The 10,746-nt window shown below is 37.8% G+C and overlaps 1 protein-coding gene across 1 annotated transcript in view; it reads right to left on the reverse strand.

Annotated features, from left to right (window-relative positions):
* Nucleotides 1-5,856, reverse strand: part of LOC143386594 (beta-galactosidase-1-like protein 3) — a 36,808-nt gene extending 30,952 nt beyond the window's left edge. Inside the window, exons 1-3 of the mRNA XM_077108151.1 lie at nt 5,720-5,856; nt 3,917-4,003; nt 3,535-3,753 (exon numbers count right to left, since the gene is read on the reverse strand). Coding sequence (XP_076964266.1) covers nt 3,535-3,753; nt 3,917-4,003; nt 5,720-5,856 — 443 coding nt within the window. The remainder of the gene's footprint in view (nt 1-3,534; nt 3,754-3,916; nt 4,004-5,719) is intronic.
* Nucleotides 5,857-10,746: the final 4,890 nt, after the last annotated feature.

A 10,746-nucleotide genomic window follows, 5' to 3' on the forward strand; every position in this document is an offset into this window, starting at 1 on the left:
GGGATATAGCTCAGTTGGTAATGTGCTTGTCTTGTATGCACAAGACCCTGGGTTTAATCCCTAGTACCACAATGAAAAAAAAAAGCAGAAAACACATTCCCAAATTGTTTATGGGTCAAGGAGGGAAATTCAACAAAACTTATGAATATTTTAACTAAATGATTTTGAAAGTACAGTATAATAAGACTTGTGGGATATATAACTAAAGCAACACTTAGGAAAAGCATTCATATCTCTAAATGGCCCCATTATAAAAACAAGAAGTCCTAGAAGGAAAATGAATTAAATATTCAAATCAGAAAAGAAGAAGAAGAGGAAGAAAAGTAAAAAGGAGAGGTGAAGAGAGAAACAATTAAGTAACAGAGAAGGAGATCCAAGGAGAGGAAAACATGAGGAGAAAGAACCAAATCAAATAAGGTAGGAGAGAGGAAATTACACAGAACTCAGAAATTGTGAAATATAAATAAAAAAAAACAGGGATGATTAACAAAGCTACTTGCCAGTTGTTTGAAAATAAATTAAAAATTAGATAGGATTATTATCAAAAGGACAGCCAGCTCCCAACGAGGTTGCTAAATAGCCCAAGTACACAATGCAGCGAGTACAGGGAAAAAAGGAAGATTTTTCAAAGTCCCAGTCAGAAAGAAGAAAGTCTCCCAAGAAAAAGAAAAGCAAAACACTTATTAAGAAAAATAGGATATACTCATAATAAGTAGAGAAAATATATTAATAAAAATTCAAGATCCTATGAATCTCACCCTCACAACCATAAAAGATAGTTATCACAGAGTTTTATGTGTGAATTTTAAGAAACACTCAGAACAAAGATAATTCTTTTGAAAATATTATCAATGAGTAGAAAAAGATTTACTCATTTTATGAGCTTAATTATGGGACTGATATCAAAACTGAACAAGAACACTAACTAAAATAAAATTTCAAATCAATTTCTCTTACAATTATAGGTAAACATGAGTAAATCAAATTCATCCCAGGACTGTAAGTTACATTGAATTTTAGAAAAACTGTCAATGTCACTGCTTGAAAAGATGAGTATACAAAACTAAAATGATAGATGCAGTAGCAGATCTCAGTGAAGCTCAATAATTATTTCTCATAATGTTTCTTGCACAGTAGATATACCACTTATCAATTTGCAGCCTATCAATTTCAAATTCTCCCTCTGTACCAACTCTAGCTGATCAGTGGCATAGATGTGTGAAGACAACTCAGTGCCATCTCTTTTAAAATATTGTTAGATCATGAGTATAACCTATAATAGTCAATGCAGAATTAACCCAGGAAGTCAATCTAGCATTATGTATTTTGGTATTAACATAATTAATATAATTCTGATATAAATACGACTTTATATGCCCCATAGCATTTTGCTAATGCATTTTTGGTTTTTCTCTTTCAATTTACTAAGTGTGAGATTCTCAGGACTGCCTTTGGACGGGGGGTAGAGTGCTTATCTAACATGTACAAGGTCCTGTGTTCAATCCTAGCACCTAAAAAACAAACAAAAAAACTGCCTTTATTTTTTCCTTATATTAACTGATAGAAGCTCCATGACTTAACCATGCAAACAACAAATCTTTGAAGTTGATGACAAAAATTTGATCAAGAAACAGAAAAATTGTGCATCAAAAAATGCCGTTTGAAGAACATTTAAATTTTACAACATGGAATAAACATTCTACAGTGTAATCTTCAATATCTAAAAGTCTATGTCTCTAAATAAAATACAAAATAAAAATAATAAAATGAAATACAAAATAGGGCTGGGGATGTGGCTCAGAGGTTGAGTGCCCTGAGTTCAATCCCCAGTACTCCCCCCAAAAAAATAAAAAATAAAAGTCTGTGACTATGAGAGGCAGCCAAATGGTGTAGCCATTGTCCTTGCTGTTTGAGTGAGGTAAAGCATAGCTCTGCTACGACTATCTATGCCTCAGGCACTGTGATTTTGGGAAAGTGACTCAACCTCCCTGGGCCAGATTTTTCTTATTTACAAATACCACCACTCACCATAGATGATTGCTATTGGGCAGAGTAAATTAATGTTGTCCAGGGTTTAGAGCATGCCTGGCTGTGTATAAGTACTCCATAAGTATAACTAAAATTGGTCACCCTAATTGATAGTGTCAGCTCTATTGAAATTAGCAATTCAGTTTTCTGGAAACAGCAGAATCATGATCCTAATCATGGTCTTCCCTGCCTTCCCTCTGACCTTCAGGAGCTGGTTCTCTTGAAGTAACTAACATATACCCTGACTAACATGCAAACTTAACAATGCAGTCTTCTGGAGAAGTTTCTCTTTGGGACACTCTTCATCCACCATGATTGACTCCTGACCTAAGAGCTTCACAATTTGGTGAAAATGGGTCTGTTAATTCAATGTGATTTTTGTTTGGGTGTGGTTTTCATTTGACTGGTTATCTGTGCACAGGCAGAACTCCAGGTACAACTTCAGGGGGTATACATACTCAAAAGCTACCTAGGCACACCACAGGACATGCTGGGGAGGAACCTACCCATAATATGGAAGGTGGGCTCCACCCACACTGCCTGCACATTCCACAGCAACCTGAGTGAGCTAATTAATCCCAATGTGACCAGTCTGTTAGTACAACTCCAACAGTGGGAGTTGTACTATCCACCTCTCAGGACAGTCCTGAAGACCATGTGATTATGAGTATGATAGAAAGTGCCTCCTCATCAGCACACACCAAACACAAGCTGCCTTTTGTCACTATGTTTAATCATGGTGAATTCATGCTCATTTATATTCCAGTTCTTCTAACTGACTAAACTGGGTTTGCATTTCTTTCTGCCACCATTGATGAAGACATGTGCATGCCAGGCATTGTGATAAGCTTTTTCTGTATAAATAAGATAAAGGTTTTATCTCCTTTAATCATCAATACAACCTTATGAGACAACCTTATGTCTTTACAGTGGAGGGTTCTGGGCCTGACATAGGAAGGTTAGTAGGAGGAAGAACTGTGCTGGTGGCCGTGTGTATCTGACTCTAAATCCCTACATCTCAAGCATTATCCTGCAGTGTTTGTTCCCTTAAGGCCATTAAACTTCACTTAGTGATGCTGGTATTTTCTTACTTGTTCATTTTGTGATACTGGTGCTATTCCTCTAGATATTCTTATTCACATACATAAATGGAAGGTATTTTTAAAGTCTGTAAGCCTGTGTATATTCATCTGTAAGTATGCATCCAGCATGTCATTAAACTGAGTGCTCCCAAGGGATCAAAAAAATTATCAAATTCTTGATAAATCATCTACTCCCTTACATTTGTCCTATTAACCCCTATCCAAAGCTTTGATCACTGAGGAAAGTATGGTATGGTAGCTGACAGCTCTACATTTAAGCATAAAAAGAATGTCCTCTAAATGTCTACTCTGGAGACAGCTTCTGATACTGCACTCCAAAATAAGAGACTGCTCTAAGCCAGGATGCATATTCCAGAAGCCCCATGGGGTAAGCTGGTGATAGAGGCTGAGGGGCAGCTCTCACGTGGTAACAGTGTTGAAGCCACAGGCCTTCAGCTTGAGCAAGCGGTCCCTCCAGTACTCCCTGGGCATCCGGAAGTAATGGATGGAGCCCCCGAAGATGAGGAACTTATGACCCTCCAAGGTGAAGTGTGCACACCTTCCAACAAGTCCCTCAGATCGTTTCTTCAGTGTGAGAGGGTTCAGATGAGACCAGTTAGACCTGCATGGAAAGGGGAAGGAAGGAAGAAGGAAGATAGACAGGAGAGCCTGCTGCAACCTTCAAGAAAATGAAGTTCCTGTTTTCAGGTAAGCATATTTCTTTCTCCAGTAAGAGAAAACTCCCTTTTTACCCACTCAGGTTCCCCACTCAGGCAAACCTGCATGAAGACCAAGTCACTTTTCCATCTTTATGTTTAGGGCAAGAAGCAAAACCTGACAAGATAATTGGCAGAAAAAAGATGCCCACGATTCCTTTCCAGGCTAGGCAGCAACTGTGGGGAGAAAAATATAACAGTAACCACATGAAGGTGTTGGCCTCCTCAAGCTGTAAGGACCAGAAGGTTACTCTAGAATCTTCTACAGGAATCTCATCACAAGCAGGGATTCTCTTAGGGGAGCCTAAGGTAAGAGAGCTACAGCCCCACCTGGCTCCACCCAGGTTCTCCCATCACCAGTTATCCCAGTCCTCCTCAGTCAGAACTGAAGCTGGGGACAGACAGAAACTGGACAAGGTTAAGCACTGGGGGTCAGGCAAAGTCAGGGAAGAAAGGGGGCTTCACCTCTGGTGGAGCACTCCATACAGAGGGTCCAGGAAGGAAACAGGGTGCAGTACTGGAGCACTTTGTCTACAGCCACAACCCTGGATTTTCTTGTACTGAATTAAATGTAAAGACCCCCAGCAGCACAGGGCAAGGGGGCTTTCTGCATAAGAAAGAGCTGGGAGGGAGGAAGCTTGAAAGGGGAGTTAATGAGAAGAGTCTCCTGCATGTTTAAGAACCAGGAAGATGTCTCAGTCCACATGATGCTCCCAGGGCTTGGGGCCAGGAATAGCTGTGCATAACTGATAGAATGGATGTGGGGAAGGTCTAGGAGGCTCTCTACTAAGACCACTCAGGGTTATGGGAAAGCAGCACTAGGAAGGAGGAAAGGCCCCAGCTCCTGGAAGGGCAGGCTGGGTCACAGACTTGGACAGTCCCATAGGCAGCTGGGATGAGTTACCTGATGTAGGGCAGGGAGCCCATCTCAGTGAGGCCAGTGATCCAAGATCCCTTACAGTTTCTGCCCCTCTCTGTAGCCTCAGATGCAGAACACCAGGCAGAACAGGGGCAGAGGTGAAATCTGAGCTCTAAGCCTGGAACCTGAAGTGAAATCCATCCAGAGGAGTTGGCACAGGGATTCCTGGACCTAACACCACAAAAGTCTGTCAAACAATGCCCAGGGGAGTCTGTCAGACTCTGCACTAAAGAACAGCAGAGCAGGGTGTGCAGACCTCCTGTCCTTGACACAGATGCCGCTCAGCCCTGAGAAGTAAAACAGGAGGATCCTTGTATTATCATTGGAGCTTGCCTTTCCTAAACTATGAGTCAACAGCCAGCTGGCACAGAACATGAAGATCAGTGGGAGGAAAGAACTTAACTGCCTTATACTGGAGAGCCAGAAGTCTTGATTCCACTGGTTCAGCAATTTTATTCAGTGCCCATTTTATTCAGTGCCCATTCAGTGCCCATTGACTAGGTTCCAGATGTAGCACTTCCGACTAAAATGAAGGAGTTCTAAACACAGGGAATTTTTGTAGGATGGGTAAATGCTTAAAGACTGAATAGGGTGTGATGGAAGATCAGGTTTTATTTTTAATTTTTTGAGAAACCTACATACTGCTTTTTAGGCCGCGACCAGTACAGGTTTCATAAATAAAGGTTGGGTACATGAGAAATCCTTAGGGAGTTTTGAATTAAAGAGATAGACTCTAATTACCTTTAAACCAGCTCCATGACGGCTTCTCCTAGCTCCAGCCTCCAGCTACCTATCATGGTATCGAGGTTTACTGAAGAGGTTAGTGTGAGAGAGAGAGAAAGAACACGCCAGGGAGTGGACTTTTATTGGGGAACAAAAAATTCTGGGGAAAATCCCATCCGGTGAAGATTAAGGCGAGCAGTGTCCCAAGTTCAGGTGCGACTATTGGGTCTTCAGGATATGGCCAGACATACCTCCACATGGACAAGCCCTCGGACCTGAGAAGGGTGGGGAAAGCTCTGGACACAAAGATGTATCTAAACGCCTCTCCACCCAGCCAGGGAGGTAACTCAAAACTCATGCGAGGATGACCTCCCACACTGCTTTCCATAATGGCTGTACAAATTTATATCCCTATCCCCTCCAGTAGGACAGAAGGATTCCTTTTTCTCCACTTCCTCACTATCCTCTTTTGTCTTTCTGACAATAGATATTCTTTATTTTTACTTTTTTTATTTATATATGACAGTGGAATCTTATTACAATTCTTATTACACAAATAGAGCACAATTTTTCATATCTCTGATTCTATACAAAGTATATTCACACCAATTCGTGTCTTCATACATGTATTTTGGATAATAGTGATCATCACATCATTTATAACCCCATGCCCCCTCCCTTTCCCTCCAACCCCTCTGCCCTCTATAGAGTTAGTCTGTTCTTTCCATGCTCCTTCTCCCTATCCCACTATGAATCAGCCTCATTATATCAAAGAAAACATTCAGCATTTGTTTTTTTGGGAATTGGCTAATTTCACTTAGCATTATCTTCTCTAACTCCATCCGTTTACCTGCAAATGCCATGATTTTATTCTCTTTGATTGCTGAGTAATATTCCATTGTGTGTGTATGTGTGTGTGTGTGTGTGTGTGTGTGTGTGTGTGTATTACATTTTTTAAATCCATTTATCTATTGAAGAGTGTCTGGGTTGGTTTCATAGTTTAGCTATTGTGAATTGTGCTACTATAAACATTGATGTGGCTGTGTCCCTGTAGTATGCTGATTTTAAGTCCTTTAGGTATAGAACGAAGAGAAAGATAGCTGGATCAAATGGTGGTTCCATTCCCAGATTTCCAAGGAATCTCCATACTGCTTTCCAAATTGGCCGCACCAATTTGCAGTCCCACCAGCAATGTATGAGTATACCTTTTTCCCCACATCTTCACCAACACTTCTTGTTGTTTGTATTCATAATAGTTGCCATTCTAACTGGAGTGAGATGAAATCTTAGAGTAGTTTTGGTTTGCATTTCTCCAATTGCTAGAGATGTTGAATATTTTTTTATATATTTGTTGATTGATTGTATATCATCTTTTGAGAAGTGTCTGTTCAGGTCCTTGGCCCATTTATTTATTTATTTTTGGTGTTTAACTTTTTGAGATCTTTATATACCCTAGAGATTGGAGTTCTATCTGATGTGTGAGGGGTAAAGATTTGCTCCCAAAATGTAGGTTCTCTATTTACCTCACAGATTATTTCTTTTGCTGAGAAGAAACCTTTTAGTTTGAGTCTATCCCATTTACTGATTCTTAATTTTAATTCTTGAGCAAAATGAGTCTTATTTAGGAAGTTGGGGCCTAATCCCACATGATAGAGATTAGGGCCTACTTTTTCTTCTATTAGATGCAGGGTCTCTGGTTTAATTCCTAGGTCCTTGATTCACTCTGAGTTGAGTTTTGTGCATGGTGAGAGATAGAGGTTTAATTTCATTTTGTTGCATATGGATTCCCAGTTTTCCTAGCATCATTTGTTGAAGAGGCTATCTTTTCTCCAATGCATGTTTTTGGCATCTTTGTCTAATATTAGATAATTGTAATTTTGTGGGTTAGTCTCTGAGTCCTCTATTCTGTACCATTGGTCTACCAGTCTATTTTGGTGCCAATACCATGCTGTTTTTGTTACTATTGCTCGGTAGTATAGTTTAAGTTCTGGTATAGTGATACCACCTGCTTCACTCTTCCTGCTAAGAATTGCTTTAACTATTCTGGGTTTCTCATTTTTCCAGATGAATTTCATGCTTTTTCTATTTCTATGAGGAATATGATTGGGATTTTTGTTGGAATTGCATATAATCTGTATAGTGCTTTTGGAAGTATGGTCATTTTGATGATATTAATTCTGCCTATCCAAGAGCAAGGTAGATCTTTCCATCTTCTAACGTCTTCTTTGACTTTTTTCTTTAGAGTTCTGTAATTTTCATTGTATAGGTCTTTCACATCTTTTGTTGATTCCCAAGTATTTTATTTTATTTTTGAGGCCATTTTAAATGGGGTAGTTTTCCTCATTTCCCTTTCTGAGGATTTGTCACTGATATACAGAAATGGCTTTGAAATAGATGTTGATTTTATATCCTGCTACTTTGCTGAGTTCATTTATCAGTTCTAGAAGTTCTCTGGTGGAACTTTTAGGGTCTTCTAGGTATAGAATCATATTGTCAACAAATAGTGCCAATTTGAGTTCTTCTTTTCTTATGTGTATCCCTTTTGTTTGTCTAATTGCTTTGGCCAGTGTTTCAAGAATTATGTTGAATAGAAGTAGTGAAAGAGGGCATCCCTGTCTTGTTCTAGTTTTTAGAGGAAATGACTTTATTTTTTCTCCATTTAGAATGATGTTGACCTGAGGCTTAGTGTAGATAGACTTTACGATGTTGAGGTATACTTCTGTTATCTCTAGTTTTTCTAGTGTTTTGAACATAAAAGGGTGCTGTATTTTGTCAAATGCTTTTTTTTTTGTATCTATTGAGATAATCATATGATTCTTATCTTTGAGTCTACTGATGTGATGAATTACATTTATTGATTTTTGTATGTTGAACCAACCTTGAATCCCTGGGATAAAGCCCACTTGATCATGATGCACAGTCTTTTTTATATGATTTTGAATTCTATTTGCTAGAATTTTATTGAGAATTTTTGTATCTATATTCATTAGAGTTATTAGTCTAAAGTTTTCTTTCTTTGATGTATCTTTGCCTGGTTTGGGGATCAGGGTGATTTTGGCCTCATAGAATGAGTTTGGAAGTGCTGCCTCTTTTCTATTTCCTGAAATAAATTGAAGAGTATTGGTATTAGTTCTTCTTTAAAGGTCTTGTAGAACTCAGCTATGTATCCATCTGGAACTGGGCTTTTCTTGGTTGGTAGACTTTTGAAGGCATCTGCTATTTTGTCACCTGAAATTGTTCTGTTTAAATTGTGTATACCATCCTGATTCAATTTGGGCAAATTATATGACTCTAGAAATTTGTTGATGTCTTTGATATTTTTTCTTTTATTGCAGTACAATTTTCAAAATAACTTCTAATTATCTTCTGTATTTCTGTAGTGTCTGTTGTGATATTTCCTTTTTCATTACATATGTTAATGATTTGAGTTTTTTCTCTCCTTCTCTTCATTAGCATGACTAAGGGTCTGTAAATTTTATTTATTTTTTCAAAGAAGCAACTTTTTGTTCTTTCAATTTTTTCAGTTGTTTCTTTTGTTTCAATTTCATTGACTTCAGCTCTGATTTAATTATTTCCTGTCTTCTGCTGCTTTGGGTGTTGATTTTTTCTTCTTTTTCTAGGGCTTTGAGATGTAACATTAATTCATTTATTTGTTGACTTTTTTTCTTTTAAGGAATGAACTCCAAGCAATGAACTTTCCTCTTAGAACAGCTTTCATAGTGTCCCAGAGATTTTGATATGTTGTATCTGTGTTCTCATTCACCTCTAAAATTTTTGAATCACCTCCTTGATGTTTTCTGCAACCCTTTGTTTATTTAGTAGCATATTATTTAGTCTCCAGGTGCTGGAGTGGATTTTATTTCTTATTTTATCATTTATTTTAATTTCATTCCATTATGATCTGATAGAATGCAGGGTCGTATCTCTACTTATTTATATTTGCTTAGAGTTGCTTTGTGGCATATTATATGGTCTATTTTAGAGAAGAATCTATGTGCTGTTGAGAAGGAAGGGTATTTTCTCATTGAAGGATGAAATAGTCTATATATGTCAGTTAAGTCTAAGTTATTAATTGTATTATTAAGCTCTATAGTTTCTTTGTTCAGCTTTCACTTGGAAGATCTTTCTAGTGATGAAAGAAGTGTGTTAAAGTCACCCAAAATTATTGTGTTGTGGTCTATTTGACTCTTGAATTTGAGAAGAGTTTGTTTGATGAACGTAGATGCTCCATTTTGAAGGGCATATATATTTATAATTGTTATGTCTTATTGGTATATGGTTCCCCTGAGCTGTATGTAGTGTCCTTCTTTATCCTGATTGACTTTACTTTGAAGTCTACTTAATTTGATATGAGGAAGGAAACCCCTGTTAGCTTCCACAATCCATGTAAATGATATGATTTTTCCAAACCCTGAGTTTTCAGTCTGTGGATGTCTTTCCCTATGAGATGAGTCTTTTGGAGGCAGCATATTGGTTAGACTTTTTTTTTTATCCAATCTACTTATCTATGTTTTTTGATTGGTGAGTTTAGGCCATTAACATTCAGAGTTATTATTGAGATATGATTTGTATTCCCAGCCATTTTTGTTTATTTTTGGTATTTAAAGTGACTTGGTTTCTCCTCTGATTAGATGTTCCTTTAATGTAATACTTCCCTCTGCTGATTTTCATCATTGTTTTTCATGTCCTCTTCTTGGAATATTTTGCTGAGGATGTTCTGTAGTGCAGGCTTTCTAGTTGTAAATTCTTTTAACTTTTATCATGGAAGGTTTTTATTTCATCATCAAATCTAAAGCTTAGTTTTGCTGGACATAAGATTCTTGGTTGGCATTCATTTTCTTTCAGAGCTTGGTATATGTTGTTCCACAGTCTCCTGGCTTTGAGGGTCTGGGTTGAAAAAGCTGCTGAGATACAAATTTGTCTCCCCCTATATGTAATTTGATTCCTCTCTCTTGCGGCTTTTAAGATTCTATTCTTATTCTGTATGCTAGGCATTTTCATTATAAAGTGCCTTGCTGTAGATCAGTTATAATTTTTTACATTTAGTGTCCTATAAACCTCTTGTATTTGGTTTTCCAATTCATTCTTCATTCTTGGGAAATTTTCTGATATTATCTCATTGAAGAGATTGTGCATTCCTTTGGTTTGAAACTCTGTGCCTTCCTCTATCCCAATAATTCTTAGATTTGGTCTTTTGATGCTATCCCATAAATCTTGGATATTCTGTTCATGTTTTCTTACTATCTTCATTGTGATCAACTTTATTTTCCAGATTGTA

Source organism: Callospermophilus lateralis, chromosome 2 (genome assembly GCF_048772815.1).
Source record: "Callospermophilus lateralis isolate mCalLat2 chromosome 2, mCalLat2.hap1, whole genome shotgun sequence".
Taxonomy (NCBI): domain Eukaryota; kingdom Metazoa; phylum Chordata; class Mammalia; order Rodentia; family Sciuridae; genus Callospermophilus; species Callospermophilus lateralis.